The following is a 21,328-nucleotide window of genomic DNA, read 5'->3' on the forward strand; positions in this document are numbered from 1 at the left end:
GCTGCTTTATGTTGTCTGGTTTCAAACAAGTGAGACGGGACAGGGCGGCGTGCGGCGCGGCGAGCTACCTTGAGAACTGCTGCGATGACAAACACCGACTGGTGTGTGATCTCCGGGTCCTCGGTGCCGCTGTCCAGTCTGTCTCGGAGCTCCCTGCAGGCCTTCGCTCCCGCCGAGCGCCTGAAGACGCCCCTCGTGTACGGCCCTTCCAGGTACAGGAACACCAACATGTCCTGGAGAGGGACGATTGAAATGTCACAAAGACAGAAAAGTTTCACGACATTTGCATTTATAATAACTAACTACATTTCTACATCGCCACACCTCCACATTCGTCCCTCAAGCTCTCTACTCGGCTCACCATGACGGGCTTCGGAAGTCCATTTTCCGAAGTGCACAGAAAGCTCAGGGGTCGTCCGAACAGCTGGCCCTGAGTCGGAGACGGCGAGGACGGAGACAGGGGCAGGCCGTCCAGCTGTGAGCTGGAGCCTCTCCAAAACGGCCAGTTGATCAGAGATCTCTTTCTCTTGAAGGTCTTCTGCGGACCGGAGTCTGAGGGGGGGAGGGGAGAGAGGAGGAGGTAAGCTGTGGTTCCCTATACACACACAACACACCACAGCAAATCTTTTAAATAACTGAAAGCGGCCTATTACATCATATTGCCTATATCTTACATAATCTGTAAACAGATGTGTGATGCAAATGTATGCAGACGTGTTCATGCCTGAGAACATTTAATATGGGGAACGTGTGAGTGTATGAGTAATTGTCACTGATTATCCCATGCAAGCATGTGAAAAAAAAAACCCCGACATGAATAAGGGTCTCTGTGTGTGTGTCTGTTGGGGCGCTCCTTGTCAAGCGTTCGCTCAGCGGTGCAAAGTCACAATGTCTATCTGTGGTGTTTAAGGTCCTGTCTGCTTGTAAGCCCTCCATCCGTCGGCACGCTCTCTGTGACATAACAGCTTATGAAAATGTCTCTACAGTTATGAAACTGCGTTCTGCGCGTGCATCTAAGTGTATTCTAATCTGAATGTACAGCAGGCAAACTCTTGCCGTGTCTTTGCAAAATCAAGGACTCGTATGTCTTGCAGGAACCAGTTCATTGCAGAGGCTGTTTATTGCTCAAGTTAGAAACAAAATGCAAGAAAAAAACGTTTCGATAGCTTCAGCATCCAAAAAGTATTGGCTGTGCTTTTATCACTGTGTTTTGGACAAAAACAAAACAAAACAAGCAAGACGGAGATCGTTTTTCTTGCCATGTGTAGACCTGACATAATCAATCAAACAAAACCAGTCAGTAGAAAAATTTACAAGTGACATAACTCGATGACGCAGCACCGCCTTTCTGAACCACGTATGACGTCGCGACTGCAGTAAATCATCTTGAGGGCCATTATAGTGAAACATTGCAACTTCAAATTGGCAACAGCCCTGAAATGATAACATTTATTTTATTAGGCAGTTGTGATTTGTATCCAGGGGTGGGACTGTACCAACAAACAAAAGATTCTTTTAGTGGGTGGAGGACGCAGCGGCCCAAAAGGCCCCACAACGTACACGGCATACTTCACATAGAATTCATCATTTAACGATCCGCTGTGGCGTCGTGCCCAAATACACTTGCAAACTGAGCTCAGCAGCAACAGAAGTACTGTTCTGGCTCTTCTCAGCAAGTCTCACCATCAGTGAGAACATATGACTTTATGTAAATCAGCTGTTGTATCATTACAGCTCGCTGGAAACTATTGTAAAAAAAGGTGAGTTGATCTGGAAACAGACACAGGCAACTTTTCGACTCTGTCGGTTTAATTTTCTCCTGGTAACAACAGGTAGAAGCTGATTTTATTTATTTATTTATTTTTTTACATCAGCGTGGATCTGTATTGATTGTTGATTTAACATTGTCGTTATTTTCATCTGAACTTTAGAGAAGTTAACCTTGTTTTAACTCCACCGCCAAATATATACAAACCATTTAAAGTTGAACCCTAACAGGACCATGTGATCTGTTTTTTTTGTTTGTTTCAGATGCCAATAATGAACAATGGCCTGATTAAAGAGACACCAATTTGGAAAGTTTTGTTCTCAAAAGAAGTTGGCTTGGGATCCATACTTTCTTCTTCCACTTCTACCAAAATGAGACAGGTTTAGACCGTCTTCATGTAAATAAACAAAGTTGGACAGTTCATCACTTTAACTTAATTTCATCAGCACTGCAGTCCAGAATGGAAACTTTTTAATTGGTAGGTTGAAAATGAGGACTGTTCTTTTGTGAAATGTGGAAAATATTGCTTTGGAAGAAATATGTTTCATAACAGTGGTGAGTAATTAGAATGTTACGAGGAGTTGCATTCAAAAAACAACGATTGGCGAAGAGGGCATAACTTTAACTTTCCAATATACCGTAATTATACGTATCTCCTGGTCAAAACATAAAAACAGTGTGTTGAGGATCTTTGCTCCAGACTACAGTAAATTATGTGCTTAATGAATCTTCCTGGGCAGCTGGTAGCATTGAAGTAAATGGATACAATTACACCCATAGTAATAAATTAAATATGTTTGGGGGAAAAAAGTATCACCATTAAAAAAGGCCAAATAAATTCTATTACATAATATTTTTATTTGGCTCAAAATGTCTCACTGACTTATTTTGTGTAAGGCCATGGCCAGATCTGCTTTAGACATTGATAAAACTTTGAACATCTCACATGATCACAGGTTTTCAGTAGGTTAGGCCTCCAGCTGGACAGTCAGAATCTGCACTGACCTCCAGTCTGCCAAAGTGAAGCGATGGACAATCGGCTTGGAATGAAGCGGTGCAGTGTAATTCATGTTTATGTGTGCAGTGGGTCATTGTCCAAGTCTTTCCTACGAGTTCTCTTCAGACCAAGCTAAATTAAAGCATGCATGTCTGAGAATTTTCCTGGCAGATCACCTCAGGACTTTAACATGTGACACCAACATATTTTGGGGTAAGAGGATTGAGCATTTTAGTTGACATTTAAGGATTGTTTTTAGCATTCGGGGCCACACTGCCTCCAGGATTAATAGATAATTAATAGATGAAGATAAGCTTCCGTCGAGGCCAACATCCAGTGCATGCACAGTTTAGCTCATTCTCAAGTTTGGTGGAAGTAATTAGGCTTGTATGGCGGCACGGCTGGCACACAGTGATTATGTAAGGCCTCTGTTATGCCTAAAGCAAAGGAATCTGAAGCAAAGCTTGTGGTTGGCAAACTGGAGCCTCCACGACTGGAAAACGCACTTTTTCATCCTAACTTGTTTTCCTCCAAACCTCGTCTCCTCCTTTTTCCATCCCGCTCTCTGTATCCACAGTTCATCCTCACTTCTGTCCACCAGTGTCTTTGTTTTTCTTTCCCTGTCTGCCCGTTTCTCTGTCACTCTCACTTTGGAGGTCGTCCTTTTCAGGTCCTCCGTTAGATTCCTCTTTCTCATGTCAGTCACAGTTGGTTGTTTCTTTTTCCTTCACCTCTGCCGGCCCTCAGACTTACTCAATCGCTGTGTCATCTCTTTTCACTTTCCCTCTTCCTATTCTCACACTCTTCCGTCCTTTCTGGGGTTTCTTCCTCTTTGTCTGTCTGATGTTTTTCTAAGTTTGATACTGCATCGCTGCTCACCCCTGCTGTAACCCGTTATCCGTTAAAAATCTCCTTTCCCACCAATCTAAAATGACTCTTTTTCTCCTCGTCCACCTATACATTCATCCTCGGGGCTATCAGCATGACTGAAAGCCTGTCGGTGTCCAGAGGGAGCACAAACAAAGAGAAAAAGGTTTATGTAAGTGAAGAAGGCTCCAGAAAGTACTTTGTGTTCTCTGATTTTCTACTTTGCATTAATGCTTTGGTATCCTCATATTTGTTATTGTGGTTTAACAGACAATCCGATTGATGGATGGATTCTTGTTACTGGACAAACATGTACTTACAAACCTCAACTGTCATATTGATTTAAAAAAATATATATTTGTGAGAGCTCTTTTTTTTTTTTTTACATCACCAAATTCACGACTCTTACTTCATAAATCATCTTCTGGGCACAAAAGTACGCAAACAGAAGCACATATTTACCAGTGGTCATATGTCTGTTTTGCTGTTTTGTTCAATTTCAGACCTCATTCTGAAAGGTCGAGGTGGTTTGAACACTCCTTTCTCACCGCAAGAATATTAGACTGCAAGCTTAAGGGTGTTTTACTGCACAGTTTACATCTTTTCCCTGGTCGTGGGTTTTCTGTAGGCACTCCAGTTAAATCCAACAGTCCAAAGACTTGCATATTGGGTGAAGTGGTGTTCATAAATTGGCTTTGTGTGTGGGTGAGAGTGTTTTTGACAGTGTGTCTCTGTGTTTGTCCAATTGAGGGCTGGAAACTGTCCAGGGTGGAACCTGTCAGCAGGAATCCACCTCAGCTGCCCCCTGAGACAGAACGATGGATGGATGGATGGATGGTTTAGCGAGAACAAATGTTTCCCGTGAATAAAATGTAAATCCAATGGTATCATTATTCCGTTAAATTGCAAAAACTATCGACTGCAAAGTTGAAAGTCCTTTCAAGCTGCTGCCTCACACAGCTATTCGAGGCGGCCCTCATACTGCGCCACTCAAAATCTATCTTACCTATAAGCTGCGGCTGTGCGGGGACCACCTTGCTGGGTTTGAGGATGAACTGACACTGGGTGTCCGGAGGAAGACATTGATCCAGCAGCAACACTCCCGGACAGTCGGTGGGACTCATCGGATCCTTTCCAACTCCTACGCCCAGTCCTCCACTGCTGCTCCCACCGTCTCGGATGTGGCTCATCTTAATGCTGAAGGGAAACTCGTGGCCTAAGTGGAAGGTCAGAGTTGAAAGGTCAGAGGTGGAGGGTCTGGTATGTGCAATCTGTGCACCGAACACAAAGACCCCCCCCAAAAAAATCTGACAGGAATTAGGGCAAAGCTGGTACCGATCAAGATTGTATTATACATTTTTCTGATGGAATACTGAGAGCTCGCTGCGAACTACAGAACAAAAGATTATGGTAACAGAATGTCACGGAAATACCACTGCGACTGGAAAAAAAAAAAAAAAAAACCTCTGAAATGCTCCCAGATGCTGAGATTTTAATGTACCACTGATGTTTGTACAGGAGTGACGCCCTGACATCAGCGTTTCTTTGAATTTGTGCTGCCTTTTCTAGAATCATGATGGGTGGCGGCTGAGAGGGAAAGATTTTAATTCAAATGAATCGAGGAAGTTAATTGAATTTTCTGCCAAATAATCAAATAACTAACAAAAGAAACAGCTCTTTAATGCGGGTAAACATTCAACCTTAATCTACACAGATGCTTTCTGGAGTTGTTTGGGAATCATTTTGATTCTCTTTTTGAACTGTAATGTTTATTTGCATGGCAGTTGCAAGGAGGAGCTCACCAATGAGAGGATATGGAGGTTCGTCCTTACTGGAATTCACCCACAGCCGATAGTCCTTCACACAACCCTGGACAGATACAAAAGAAAATTCAGCTTTAACAATTAAATGTTTCTTTACAACTGCTTGGTAGTTCTCCATAAATCCTTTCTTTGAAAATGCCAAGGTAGCATCACACCAAACTACAGTCCCTACCCACGGAAGTAATTGTCTTTGGTTACTTACGGAGATACCAAACTGCAGCAGAGCCATGTGGATGACATCAGTGGCACTGTCAGTGTTATTGACCGCAAGTGTCTTGGCCTGTTGGAAGCAGTTTAAAAACATTATGGAAATAATGCGGTTATTTGTGCCTCACTTGAATCATGTGGATGCTGCTGGATTTCACCAAAATAGGTGTCTTTCAAGAAGCAGGGAGGATAAACAAGAGATTCTTACATATGCACAGTTTCCAATATCCTTTGCAAATATTTTCAGGGGAATGGTTTTGGGATCATCTTTCTCTTTTCCCCCAGTTATCCGGCTGTGTGGAGCAGAGAAAAACAAAGAGAAGAGGTCAATATAATAATCGTCTTATAACTTTAATTTCAGTCGGACTTGGCAGACAAGGGGGGGGGCCTTCATCTCATTGTTGAAAACTGGAAATCACTAGTTAGACTTTACGATGATATCTTAAGTTTGGTTTCTTCTTATTTTATTTTAATTATTACAAAGGTACAGGAAGGTTATAACCAGAAACTCACTTGCTGATGAGTGCCAACCACTTCTGCTTCTGCTCTTCAGAGCTGAAATAAAAAAGGAGGGAAAGAGATAAAGCCATCAGAGGACAAGTCTCTGACTCGGTTATGTAACAACTGCTCGTCGAAAACTGCAGACCTCACCTGAAGCAATGACTGGATTCCACATGATGGAATAACATCAGTGAATGGGTACAAGAATGTGTATAGCATTGACAGAGTTGCAAATATACAGCACATAATGTGCTGTGTGAAGGCGTTCGCACGTATCGCATGTTCACGCCTGAGGTGCTCCGCTGGAATTTTACTGAGGTTCAATTGAGCAGCTTCATGAGAAGGAGCCGCTTCTGCTGATGATTTTTTTATGGACTTTGAACGCTGTGTTCTTTCACAAATATCCTCAAGCAACTGCAGAGAGGTTATTATTGAGCTAATTGGGCTGGTCCCGAACCACTGTCACGCAGTGCATGAGGTGCACGTACATTTTTCATAACAGGGGAGTCATTCACATAAAAGAGAACGAGTTCCTGTCGGGCCGGGGAAAAACAAGACTATATTTCATATTTCCACCCATTTTTTTCTGAATGTGGACGTCCGGCGTGTGCCAGTTTACCTGAAAGTGGCCACACAGTTGCAGGTGGGCCAGCCCATGACGAAGCTCTTCTCCGGGTTTGTGCTTCCTTCACACACCTCCTCCATGCAGTTGGCTGTCCACATCTCCCCCACTCGGACTTGGGCCTTCACTTTGAAGTGAGTGGAAGACCTGAGGGAGAAGGAAAAAAAAGAAGAAAAAAAAAGGGCGTGCTAAGTATATTGCACTACTATTTTATCATATGTCTAGTAGGTTGTTTCAACTTTAGCCCAGTATTAAATTCCAGTTTAAAAAAAGGTGCACTTTTTCTCAAGGTGCCTTAATCTTAAGGTTTCAGGCATTCCTCAGGGAACACATTAGGATCCCTTGAACCAAAGAAGCGGACTTATTGCCCTTCAAATAACATATCTGCATAAACCTCTAGCATATGGCAACCCCCCCCAAAAAAACCTGAATATAGAAGGAAAATATTAAAAGATTTGGGTATTTTCGGAGGTTAAACACAGACACACACAGCAGATGTGTATTTATTTACCACAACATCTGTAATTACGGAGCTAAATGCACACAGTTGGCACATAAACGCACTCTCTCTGCTATTACATGGATATAAAATCATACGAACACACACATCACAGAGCCAGTTTTCCCTTCTTGCGCGCACACACACACACATTCCTTAAACTCACTCTGTGCTGAGCCGCAATGTATTAAACCCAATTATAGCGTAGGGTCTGCGTGCTGAAAGGGTCAGCTCCACCCACAGGCACATGACTCCCAGGACGGACCACAGACATCCTGCTGTGTCTGCACCCAAGTCCTTCTGCTTACAGTAAGTCCAAAAAGTACACAGACCTGAAGTCGGTCTCTGTCTCAAAATATCTGTATGTTTCCATATACCAGCATGTCTGTAAAAATATTCAAACTAACAACCCCACCATTAGTTTTTTTTTTCTTTCTTTTTTTTCTGGTGCATTTCTTTACATGCGCAGTTTTTATATGGATCCGTTACAATTGCTATGATTGTACAGCGAACCTTATCAATTGAACCTCACGAGCAAAGGCCTTATGTCAATACATAGGGCACACAAAAATCAACCAGTCCGTGCATGTTTGCGTGTGTCTGTGTTGTACAAATGCCTATGTGCTCTTTAGGTTTCTATTTTAGAAAGGACCTCTGGGTTGTAGTTTGTGGGTGGAGAGCCCCATTCTAAAGGCCCAAGGCAGGCCAAGCAGAGCTTTGATCTGAGCCAGGCTTCATATGGATTTAATTGGCTGGGAAATAATTGCATACTGGGGTAAATTTGAGGGACAGAAAGGGAAAGAAGCGGCGCGGTAAGCAAAGGGGAAAATGGAGGGCATGATAAGATATAAGTCCATCATGCACAAATTGGTTTTCCTGCCCAAAACAACTCGTGAAAAAATGTCATATGGTTTCTAAAATTAGTTTGAATCTTTGTTTTCCTGTTTACTTTGCCCTGTATCCTTGCGTCCCTCTCAGACACACACACACACACACACACACACCCTGTCATTCCACCAGAGAAGCAAAGGAAAAACTTACTTGGCTTTGGCGACGAGCAGCGTGTCAGTGAAGAGGAAGAGGTGTCTCTCCTGGGTCTGCAGGCCGGTCTTCAGCTGCGTCTGGGTGTGACCCAGGAATAGGCGTCCTGGACTTTCAGCCAGGAAAGCCTGGACAAGTGGACAAGATTCTGGGCTGACTGGCGTCAGGCAGCTTTCCCTGGGGGACAAAAATTGAGACAAAAATCAAACAATGTAGACACACAAAATTGCATCGACTATTTAACCCCAGAGGAGAAATTTGCGGTCCGGAGGCATGCACTGAAACAACAGGTTTGGAAACCCAGCATGAGCTGCGGCTGAGCTAAAACTCTCTTGATGTCTCTCAACAACGGCACCAAGTTGTGAAAAAAGCTTCGGATGTCCAAATAGTTTGGGAATATCATTTAAAACCTAAATGTTGACGTTCATGCCATCATGTTCTTCATGATGACTCTTTCTGCAGCCGCACACTTAATCAAGCATTGCATAGGACATTTTTGAAAAATCACTTATTTGACCCCGTGTGAGGATTTTGCTCGTATTTACATGTTTTAGGTCCGAATGTCAACAGCTCTCGTATCAGAAAAAGAGAAAGAAACATGAAAGGTTGAAAATAGAAGTCCTTTTTGAAGTATTAATGGAGTTTCTAGAAATATAACTGAGGTTATTCGTGGATCATTTATATGCTGTCTTAATTATCCAATCTCTTTCTCTTTGTTGTCTTTTCTTCATCCCTTCATTGATATTTCATGTAAATGATTACATTTTACAAAGAAGAGGTTAATAAAAGTGTTAACGTGTTTCACTTTAATAACACGCAGTGTCGTTTGCTGTCAAAATATCTCACTGATGAACGGATGTAAACAAGGGAGAATTTTTTTTTTTTGAGAGGAAGCGGAAATACTTGCACTTGCTCCATCCTTTCCTGTTTATCCAACAGTACGAGATAAAAGCAGCAAATCACCACTTATATACACACTTTGTATCTCTACCTCTCTCAAACTCTTTCCTGTACACAAACCCACTCTCTGCTTAAGCATGTGCACACCATCCTCTTCACAGTTTGAGCTTTTCATTACTTTCTTACACATATTGGTGCTGGCAAGGATATCAACTAACCCCAACAGGAATGCAATCAGAAGTTCAGATTTTACTTGAAGCCAGAAAATCTTGAGTGAGTTCTCTGATACACCATTGTCCCTCCAGCTGCATTGCATAAGTGGTCAGTTACATAATTAATTAACACAAGACAAATGAGCATACTGGAGCGCTTTTTTTAGTCATTGCTCCTTTGTTTTCGTCTCTTTGTCTTTGTGTTTTATTCAAAAATAAACCAAAGAGGGTCCAAGTGTATTCAATTACATTGAACAAATGCTGCCAATTAAGCACTGAAACGCAGTTGAACTTGTATTGCAGCAGGACTCGTCAGCAAAACCCATTTTAGAAGTTAAGAAATTTCATCTAAGTCAAGCACATTATTCTGTAAATATTTTTCACGTGATTTTTTTTTCTTTAACTGCAAAATTCCCATAACTTTTGCATTTGCCTTGTTTTAGGCATTCTCAGAGAGATACATTTTTCCTCCTGTGCTTTCCTTTGATCAAATTTCTTGAGCGAAATCTTGTTTTCCATTGTTCCATGTGCCAGTATCTGCATAAGTTACTGAAGTTTAAAGGAGCAATGTGTGTTGCATTCAGTGACATTTGTGCAGTAACACAGATCTGGTGAAAACCAAGTCATGTAAACATTTCTATCTGATTTGATTGGCCCCATCTAATAGTAATTGCATTGAAGGACACGGTGCAACCCTCTTGTAATCCAATCAGAGTCCATGTAAATGAAATGTTGTTTGTTACCTAATGTTGATAAATATCACTTCCTGATGAGACACTGAAGAAGAACAGTGTTTCTTTGGTTTAGCAGTTTTTAAAGTAAAAAAGAAAGAAACAAGCTTGATTAGTTGCGCTAACAAACCCATCTTCATTTCTGGTGGGTTTCCAGGTTAACCTCAATGTGGGATCATGTGTACATGTTACAATCAGCCAATGTCACAGTTGAGATTGATCCACTGACAGGACTGGATGGTATTGTTGGTGCATGAAAACCTGATCTCTTAATTGAAATTGATTCATTTGAATTAATTAAAATTCACAGAAAATATGGAGCAGCAACGTTTTCTTTTGTCCTTCTAATTCGGGGATCCGGGTTCCAAGAAAGCTCCTCTTAGACAAGCACACGCACACATGGGCAAGTGGGCAAACCTTCCTGTAAAGCTGCTTTCACACTTGCCCCTAAAAAAAAAGACTACATCTTCTGTATTCACCGCACATCCCGCCCTCCTGAAAATGCAAGATTGACAGCTGAGCCGGCCGCTCTTTGAATCTGAGGGATAAACAGCTAATGGCTCCATTGTCGATGATGTGAAGTTGATAAATTGAGGGCCCACCCTGCGGGCGCATACATGACCATCTTTGTTGAGGCACAGCTTGGTTAGGACCACTGTTGACTTTTTTCAGACACAATAAGAGGCCAGTGTACAATGAGCGGCACAACACTGCATACTAATGTCCCAGCATGAACACACACGCAGCTGTTTGCATAGAAGTGCCTCATGAGAATGAAACAAGTCGGATTTATTACATTTAAAATTTTGCTGAAATATATGCAAATGAGATTAAATCTAAATTGCATCCATACTAATTGACACACAGATGCATAACCCCCCCCCCCCATTTGAATACCGCAGGTCCTTTTATCATTGACTCAAACTAATTATTATTCCAACTGCCAACAGGAAAGTATGAAGCCAAACAGGACTCCGCATCAAGAGACACAAGCTGCATTAGAATTATGGAAGCAATCCTCGGTTGTTGACTCAAATTTGACTCACTTCTTCAAACACGATGGTTTGCTTGAACTGAGCCAAAGGTTTCGTCATGGACACAAGTCCAATTCAAGCTGTGCCAGTATGAGACGGGTCCCAAGGATAAGGTGTGAAAAAAACCCCCAGCTGTGACTTCCTCTTATTTATGTTGTTCTCATTTTTGTCTTTGACCACAATCACTATCAGTTTCATCAAATGATAATATCAATATATATACACACTTCAGACCTGCAATTAAGATCAATGCGACATCAAACAGTGCACCTCAGCTGTCAAAGTATCCAGACGGTGCCTCAGGGCAGAAATGACTGCGACTCATATATCTGCATAACTTTGTGCATCTATACTTATGTCTCTCTGTGTCGCCGAGACCAATAGTAGCTGTAGTATAGTATATAATAATCTGTAGCTATTATGCCCTCGGTGTCAAATCATGACAAAGTCATCCTCGCACTGAGCCAAGACAGGTTTGTTGGCTTTCTGGTAACAAAACAGGTTACTGCCTCAAGGCTTGAGAAGACGACAGTCAGGAGTGGTAGTGATTCACGCCGAGTCCAGAGGAGTGTGGTTTATAGAGAGGACTGCGTTTCCAATCACATCATGCAGGTAAAAAGGTGTTCAGATTCAAACGAACTGCTGTTTTTCAATCTCATTGTCGGCGTCTTTCCTGTTCCCACCTGACTCCCTTTCAGCCTCAACTGCCGCGTTCAGCTCATTTCCATAGGCAAACATTAATGTCATCACTGGCTGACACACAGTCCTCTCTATAAACCCAGGGGAAACACACACACGATGAGGTCAGAATATTGAAACTCTTCCCCTTTTTTCAGGCAGTGAATAAGCCCACAGGCTCTGATATCTTTAGCAGAGCTCATTATTAAAACCAGGGAACTTGTATTGAATGATGTGTAAGTGAGCGCATGTTCCTGCCTTTTGTTATATAAAGCAATACATGTATCTGAACAACCAGACAAACCAGAAGGATCATCAATTCCACTGTATTTGACTCTTTTTTTGAAAGAGACGTGACAGCTAGGGCTCAGCCAGGATCAAATTGGGAATAAGATAAGGCAAAAACCGTGTGCGCATGAGAGTGAGGTCAGGAGGGTCACATGTTTTTTTTACTGAATGTTTTATGGTACTGCCACCTTACTCGATGAAATTTAGATTTTATTGCCTGAGCAAGAAGTGACCGAAACCCCAGTGTGCACCCATAATCGCCTGCACTGCACGGCGAGGGGGTAAGGTTACAATCCCGGATGAAGTACGACATTACGTGTGTGTGGAGGTGATGTAAATGGCTGAGCGAAGGTCCAGAGACCCTTTCAGCACCTCTCTGCCTGATGGGAAAGGCAGAGCCAAAGGGAGCAAAATAAGTATTCCCAGAGGCAAAGAGGGGGGGGGGGGGGGGGGGGGGGGGGGGGGAAATGTGTTGAATAAGAGTCTCTTATGAAAAAAGACAGCCTACATGCATTCAGACAAATTACTGCAATCCCATACACATATTCTTTAAATTCCTCACCGTTTACCTTTGAATCTGTGGTTTCATTAAAGCACATGTAAGCAGGGCCGAGCCGAGGCCAGATATGTTAACACGTGAACGAACACCCAGCATCATGACCGTTCATTATCTGTAGCCGGTTTAGGATGGAGGGAAAAACACATGGGTTTTTATATCATTTATTTCAATTGTTGGACTTTCTGCGATTCCTGTTCCTCCTGTGCACAACTGAACTTTCTCATGGCACTCTGGTTGTCTCCAATAATTCAAAAACATGATTTGAGGCTATTGAATGACTCCAAAAATTGCCTGGTGATGTGAATCTGAGTGTGTTTGAGCGTTTTCTGTTGTGACCAGTGACCTGTCCAGGATGTGCACTGCTTTGCACCCATTGTCAGACGGTTGAAAAACAACTGAAGATGGAAGGATGAAATTACTTGTGCTCATAAAAATATGCTGACTACTGGTAATAAGAACTGCTTATTACCACACAGTCAAGATAAAGGAAGCATATGTGGCTTTGTGACTGTCACAACTTCAACATGTCTCCAACAGCCTGAAAAAAAACCCCACTCCACACAGCCATGGGAGGTTTTGACCTCAGGAGATCTTTACTGGGCCCCAAACCTCCTGGTGTGAATCTAAAGGTTGAGGATGACAGCTGACAGGGCCGAGTTCTGGTTTCATATCTGATCTTATTTGGACTAGACCCACAAACACTGGACAGATAAAGTCACTCTGTCATGTTGTCCTCCATTGTCCTCTTGTATCTCCCTCTTCCTACGTCTGCATCCGAATATTGGAGCTGTCATTCTAACTTACAGGAGCACACTTACACATCCTGCCCCGAGAGCACTGACCCAATTCGCAGTGTGAAGTGTTTCACCTCAGAGATTTCGAGGGGAAGACGAGGATACGCTCTAAAAGTGCCACCATGGAAAGAAGTGCTCACGGGCATGCATCGGGCATGTGCGACTCAATCATGTCAAACAGTCGCAAAACACATCAAATGTCATCCGGCGATTAAGGGAAGCGATGAGACTTTAAAACCTGAATGTGGTCCAATGGCCAGCTTGCCTGTTTCCTTGTAAATATTCAAAAAGCAGCCAGTGGCACTGTGTCAAACCCCAGTATCGAGGCTAAAGTTCCACGTAAATAAATAGCCTCCCCAAGGGGTTTCTAATGACTTATTTCCGACAGCGTGAAAGGAAAAGGAAGGGACTTGTGTGATAAGATGGTGATGAAAAGCCTGGTAGCTTTGGGAGAAGTAAGTAGTTAAAAACCACTCAAACATGGAGACCCACAGCATAGTTGTGACAAATATAGAGGACACATTCATGACGTACTTAGCAAATAAAGTTTCACTAATAAGCATTGTCCTCTTAAAACCTTTTTTTTTTTAATCCTAACCTCTTACAATCCAATATTCAGTGAGTCACAACAAACATTTCCGGTCAAAGGAATTAATCCATGTGAAGAGAAAAAGTGCGACAACAATACCATCCAAGCCCCCGTCAATACAACCTGTTGCTGAAATATTATTGTTTACATCTTGAACCAGAAGGCTGAGTAAAACAAAACACGCGTGTCATTGTTGTGAAGAGAATTCACGATATTAAATCTGATTTTGCATGAACAGTACTCAGATTCTATAAATCCTTTAAAAGGTACAGTGATTTTTATCAATTTTTTTTCTCTGTGGAGTTTACATGTTCTCTTGTGCCTGTGTGGGGTTTGGTGTGGGCATCATGCTTGCATGCATGCTCATATAAAATACAGTAAACACATCGTAAAGGGAAGCAGGTCTGTTTGCTCGTACCTGGATGTGCTCCTTGATCTGGTGAGAGCTTTGCTGATGACCAGAGAGGGAGCCGACTGTCGTCTCTGAGCCAGAGTCTTCATTTTCTACATGGGGATGGAGAGAGAAGGAGGAGGATGCATTAGTGTGGCACAGAGTCTTCGGGATTTTTTTTTTTGCAGGCTGTGATGAATAGCATGTACAGATTTACAGAGAAGGAGACGCGACTGCATCGAGGGACACGATCAGCCACGATGGACGCTGGTTTTATGTCGTCAATCTGAATAAAAGAGGCTTCAAGACAAAGAGGATGACGACACACAAAAAGAAGACGTAATGGTTAACTGTGGAGGCAGAGAGGGTGAAATTATGAGATTCTTCATTTCAGAGTAGCATAATGTTCGTGATTGCTCGTATATTCGAACTGTAACATGATCAACTGTAAGCTCCGCTCACAGAAGCATGACAGGCATCTCTGTGGATACCACAGCTATTCCATATAACCCCAATCTATTTACAACGCAGCCAAACCACGTGAGCTCAAAACGCCCCTTTCCCTTCAGCACACACTCACAGTGGTTCACATTCAGAAAGAAGTCAGGGGAAACAAATCGGCAGCAGCGACACAAATCGAATAAAGCTCGACCTCCTGGATGTATTTTGCAACGACAAACGGGGGAACATTTCTCTCTTTGAAAAAAAAAAAAAATGTCATGTCAATCTTATTGAAATACAGTGAACAGCTTCACCAGGGCCTGAAATGTTCCAAAGAGAACAGCCGTACACCAGGCGGGAGAAATAAAAGATGCAGAGACAACCTGCAATCCATCATTATTAAATAGTTAAATTGGATTGATGGGATTTCTGAGGACAATGTTTGGGTTGAGGGTGTCAAATTTTTCATAATAGATGGAGATTAAATGAAGGATTATATCAGTAGACACTCAAGTGTAAATTTCATTGAGACAAATTAAAGTTTTAATAATGTACAAATAAAATAAAGTACAATTTTCTTATTAGCACATCTATGGTAATGTAATTATATCGCTCAACCCAGCAGACAGTGAGAAAATCTCTGAAAAAGAGAGGAAACCCCCCAAAATTTGCTCCTGCGCATGAAAGAAGCGCTGTATGTAATAATCGTCAGACTTACTGGGCTGACTTTCACTTTCGAAGCATGAGGGCTGGCGGCTCTGCTTCATTTTGAATTTCAACATACAGTCATTTGATGTGTTGTCCATCTGTTGGGGAAGTGGATCTGCCCACCCTCAAAGCAAATCACACCAAGTGGCTCTTCCTACCAGTTTAGCTTCCTAACAAACTGCAGAAGTGACCACCTTTTTGGTTTTCTCAGCCTTATCAGAATCACATTTTCAGAGCCCAAAGGTGACAACTTGAGGGTGATTGATGGGACACACGACACACTGACAGGAAAATGCTCCACAAGGCACGCAGACAAACAAGAGTGTACAAAAGAGCCCTGATGAGCGCCACAGTTCGTTTTTCACACAATCTCCAGAAAAAGCTGCAGATCAGGCCAGGGAGTGGCAAAAGTTACAACAGCATTTGTAGATTCAGGAGACTATTTTTCATTTAAAAAAAAAAAAAGGAGAGGAAAAAAAATCCCAAGCCTTGGACGGTGTGAAAATACTTACAAAAACATAATATGTTATGATAGGAAAACACAAGTAACTGAGTACTGGTGTCAAACAATGATGTGTGGGGTTGAAAGCAGTGGAGAATAACGTCAATACTTGGAACTCCCTGTACTGATAAAAAATACATGTGAAACACATTTTCCCATTCAAATTTTATAAAAAACATTTTAAACAAGGCACAAACACTCAGGTAAATCTATTTTTATAGTGTGACAAGGCATGAAAAAAGAGATTTACTGTGAGGAGACGGGGTTGCAAAAAAGCCAAATACTTGACACGTTCAACTTGCTGATGGTGTCAGTCATGGAGTGGGGATGAGGATAAGCGTTGCTGTACAAATCATCGGTTATTTATTTTATTTTTCTAATTATCTGTTTAGGCGTTTGCGCGCACCGTCAGGACACATTCCGTTTTCGCGGATGCTTGCAGTAACAGATTTTCGCCTGACGCTGATCGGGGGCGCTGTTTACTGCAAGTTCAACCAGCACTGAGACTATTGTCAGTGTCAGGGGACTCAGGGTGATCTCAGGGGAGAGGACTGGCGTCAAGCCAAGTCCTTATAGACAAATCAAAAATTAAATTCTTAGTTTTTTTTCCCTCCCCTCAAATATTGTAAATCCTCATACGGAAGACTAGTCAAAATTGTGAGAAACCCAGAAACGGATGTTTATGAAGTCCGACACCTTCTTTGAGAATCATGCAGCCGAAATCACACATTTATTTATTTATTCAGTATTGCCGTATTTACCAAGAGACTGATGGGAGTAGGTTTCTTTGTCGTTTACTAAAAACACCTTAGATCTATGGTGTCTTCCTTGCACTAAGAGATAGTGTCATCTCAAGTGCACTATGTGTAATTTATTCATTTTTTCCCCAAATAAATGGTCATCAAACAAATAAAATATGCAAAATAGAAGTGATGTTAAAATATAATGACTCTAAGGGCAGCATAAATAGCTGTTTTAATTTTTTTTTAAAGACAATATTCCCCCTGATTCCATGCATCAGTCGAACCTGTAAAGGAGCGACTGATCTCACCTTGACACTCATCAAACAGCACAATTTAGACAGAAAATGAGGCCCTGGTAATATGAAGAGTCAATTAAATAGGCATATTGAGATAGCCATGGACTGGGTTGGACACGAGACATGTCAAGTGTGTCAGCCGTCAGTCAGCCCCGCAGAGGAGAAGAAGCCACCGGTACCTTTTTGTTGTCATGAAGCGTCTTGGTCTCTGCCGTCAGAGAGTCGGGTCTGTTCTGCCCCATGCTCCCCTGCTGCGGTGACATGCTTTCCATTAAGTCTGCGTACATCCACGGAGCCGAGCGCACCGGCCGTACATTCCCATGACACGCGAGTGAAGAGGTCCCGAAGTCTTATCCGGCTGAGAGGAGAACGCGCGTCCGGAGAGGATCCATGATGGAGAGGCGTGGAAGCGCAAAGAAGGGAGAAGAGGAGGCTGGACGCGCGCACAAAGACTCCTCACTGAGCCTCCGACCGTCTGAACTGAGCGCGTCGGGCTCGATCCGCCCCGTCAGACTCCAGCTCGTCAAGTTACAGCGACCGAACACCTCACATCCGGCTACAAAACCGCAAATAAAATAACACTCTTAGGGTTTGCATTTATTTTATTGGATTGTTTTTTTTGTTATTTTTTGCCACGATGCGTGAATAGAGAGAAAAAATGTATGTATTTATGTCGGCTCCATGACTTATATCTTTAGTTGTGCATGCATCTGTACATATCTTAAAAAAAAATACATTTCCTTCCTTATATTCTAATATATATTGCCAGTCCAGCCCAGGGCAGAGATAGACAACCACTCACATTCTCATTCAGACCAAGGGGCAATTTAGGGTCACCGATTGACCTCATGTGAATGTTTTTGGACTGTGTGAGCACACAGGAGTCGGCTCGCAGGGGTGAGGAAACCCACACATATACACAGACACATACACGGGAAAGATGCAAACTCCACACAGAAATCTTCACAATTATGGTAAGATTCTGTCTTCATTTTCATATTGTAATAACTAAAAGCCCTGTGCTGCATAGAAAAGTGTGCATTTATGATAAAAAGTCATGCTTATAGAGTTTAACGCATTGTTTTAGGATATTTCACAGAGGTTCTACTGTCAACCATCAAGTACTGTCAATGCCTCCTTGGCTGTAAAAGTATTTTATTTGAAGACTGTTTTTTTTTTTTACAAAATGATATTCCAATGTGAGAAAACTATTCAGCAGAATAGGGAGTGTATACACCTCATCCTGTGTATGATCATTACCAGTTTGGTTGTTATATTTCAGCTGCAAATCATAAAGTAGGCCAAAGATGTGAGGAGGGGATGAATTTCACAATCTTCTGGGAAATGTAATGTTTCATTTCCTGCTGTGCTCTTATGAGTGATCGTGATTCATTTCGCAAACATGTACTTATTACAAGTTAGTGTTCTTCATAGTTGCTCTGAATTCAACTTACAAGCAAGTATACATTGTAAAGAAGTTGGATTGTGGGGTTTACTTGTTGTGATCAGATTTCTTAATTCTTGAACCTGAGAACTCCTATTTTTAATGTTCACACCAATTGAGTGTAGGTAATGATGTAAAACTACTTCTTCTGCTCCTTTTGGTCATCATTAGTTCAGATGTTATGAGGATTTTGACATAACTGCTGGAATGCAATGGAAAAAAAGGATAAGAATGAACTATTACCGGTAACTCAAACAAACCTATAACATGCGCACGTCCATGCGAGTTCCAAATAAGTTACTTCAACAGAGCTTCATCAGAGAACTTGTCATTTAAACTGACACACGCATTGCTGACAATAGTAGTGTACATAGTGTCTCAGCATACAGAAACAAGCACACAACTAAGAAATACTGAAGAGGAGACATAGTTTTCTTGGTAACTACTTTACTTTTTCTTGATTCATACAGTAACTGTTCTACTTCTTCAAGGAGGAAATACTAAAACAGTTTTATCTGGATCTTACACCTTATTCAGAAAAGTTGTATTTTTTATTTTGAAGGCGAAATTATTTCCGGTGTTCTCTTGGCCTTCTTTAAGCAGCTCAGGCATCTGAAAGCACACATCAGTTTAACTCTTGAGCTTGCCCCACTATAGGTATGTTTTTATTTGGGTGGACCCATCATGTGTTTTCTTTGTCTGGCAGTCAGTGCCATATAGAAGCTGACTGTTCTTGTATGACGGGAATGCGGTTTCCAAAACGTCCCATCCAGGTGTAAGAATGTACCTCCAAGGCCAAGAATAACATGACTGATGAGGAGGAATGTCCACAGTTATTTTATGTATAGGCACGGCGCATGGCCACATTTGACTTATAGCGGCAGCTACAGTGCACCCCAGTGTGGGGCACCGTCCTGAGTAGGTGAGGGTGTTTACTTTCAAAAGTATGAAGGTAATCAGAGAGCACGACCCCTCCATCGAAGCTGCGGTGAAACTAAGCCCGTTGAGCCTGCAAACAAAATGTTGTGATTTTCTCATAAATCTCTGTGTCCATTGGTTTCACAGTGTTGGACTTGAGCGTTACGGAGAAACAACGAAGTGGATAACCATGTTAGTTTCACAGAAATCCATTTATGAGTAACTATGATTTCCTGAACCACATACTTTTAGCTAATAAAAAAAAAACTCCCCAACGTCTGTCAAGAAATATCTCCAACAGCAATGCCGTGCAGGTTTGCCGGTTCCTCTCAAACACAAAGGTATGCAACAATTGTTCTGTCTTATCTGTCCCCTGAAAAGTGGCATGCACAGGATGATAAGGGCATTGATAGCACTCGGCCATCCTCTTTGATCATGTCAAAAGCTGCATGAAACAACAGAAGAGGATAATCCTGCGTGGCTCCTGTCTAGAGAGTTGTTTTACCTCTGAGTTCTGAAAAACAAACAAAACAAAAAAAAATACATTCTTAACTCAGCGATTAAATTGTCTTTTCATCGCGGACGGAGTGCGGCCGGATCATATTTGTTCTTGAACTTAAATTGCACTGCATGTGCCCCAGATGTGAGGGTTAAATTACTGCTTTTGTTTCAAGCTGTTCGGAGGCAGCTGAAGGAAGAAAAAAAAAAAAAAAGCAACACAAAATTGAGGGTGTGTCAGAAATGTGGTTGGAAAGGACATGGGTTGACCGTGAACGCTTCTGCATGGCGCTGTTTTGTTTTTACCTCGTAAATGTTCCTCTGTTGTAGTCACTGGGTTGCAACAATAATAAAAGTGCGTTTTAGAGGGGTTTTTCTTTTGGTTTCCATGGTGAACACAATGCATTTGTACATAATAAAGAAAGCCAAACGCTGCTCACTGCCAGGCAGAAGATGAACCAAGCTTGGCCAAGTGACTTTATGTCATGAAGACGTTGGAATCCTAAACTGCACCACGAGTGATTCAACCTTCAAATGAAACACAGAGAATCAATATGCATCTTTGTGAATGTTGTCTGACATTTCCTTTGAAGTGAGTTTGAAAGGGAATGTCTCCGTCATGCCCGGGGGGTCAGGCTATTGAATACCTGAAGCCAAGAAGACTATCGACTTGGACAGAAAACAGTCGTTTCCAGAGAGGAAAAATTAGCTGGAGAGAGTCCAGAGGTTGGACGGCGGAGGTGGGGGGGGGATGAGGGAGTTATTCCTGCACACTCATACATGCAGATCTAACTTCACACTCATATTTATATCCCCGAGTGTCTATTTAAAGTGCACATATGCAAACAAACACGCGTGCGTGTCGAGGGAGGCTGGCCAGAGGCTTCAGGGATGTGATGTGTGGCCTCGGAGGTTTAAGTCAACAGATTGAATTCGGGAGGGATGGATGTGTGACGGATGACAGAGAAGCTTCAAGCAGACAGGGAGGTGCTGCGTAACCCCAAAAGCGGCGTCCAGCAACCAGGGCAGGGACGCCTCCGCCACCACGGCTACCACAGCCACCGTCGTAACTATTTCAGCAAACCAGACTTCCATGTTAACGTCCAAAAATAAGGATGCCCTTGAGTCCCTCTTTGCCCTGAGCAACATAAGCCGGACATTTCTGAGTGACAAGTGTTTGAGCTACAGCTGGACGAATTCTGGATAAACTACTTCTGTGTGGAAATATTTCTCTGCTCACCTGCAGTTTTTGGAAAGTTCGCTGGTCTCATAATGCT

General features: G+C 42.3%; 1 protein-coding gene across 1 annotated transcript in view; it reads right to left on the minus strand.

Annotated features, from left to right (window-relative positions):
- LOC308131860 (rho GTPase-activating protein 20-like) overlaps positions 1-17,649 on the minus strand; it is a 29,138-nt gene extending 11,489 nt beyond the window's left edge. The window contains exons 1-11 of the mRNA XM_080498731.1: positions 17,371-17,649; positions 14,529-14,614; positions 8,326-8,502; positions 6,783-6,932; positions 6,176-6,217; positions 5,871-5,955; positions 5,658-5,735; positions 5,435-5,501; positions 4,639-4,848; positions 362-552; positions 69-233 (exon numbers count right to left, since the gene is read on the minus strand). Of these exons, the coding sequence (XP_080354857.1) occupies positions 69-233; positions 362-552; positions 4,639-4,848; positions 5,435-5,501; positions 5,658-5,735; positions 5,871-5,955; positions 6,176-6,217; positions 6,783-6,932; positions 8,326-8,502; positions 14,529-14,614; positions 17,371-17,478 (1,359 nt within the window). The 5' untranslated portion in view covers positions 17,479-17,649. The remainder of the gene's footprint in view (positions 1-68; positions 234-361; positions 553-4,638; positions 4,849-5,434; positions 5,502-5,657; positions 5,736-5,870; positions 5,956-6,175; positions 6,218-6,782; positions 6,933-8,325; positions 8,503-14,528; positions 14,615-17,370) is intronic.
- Positions 17,650-21,328: the final 3,679 nt, after the last annotated feature.

The sequence above is a fragment of the Blennius ocellaris genome, assembly GCF_963422515.1.
Source record: "Blennius ocellaris genome assembly, chromosome: 6".
NCBI lineage: Eukaryota > Metazoa > Chordata > Actinopteri > Blenniiformes > Blenniidae > Blennius > Blennius ocellaris.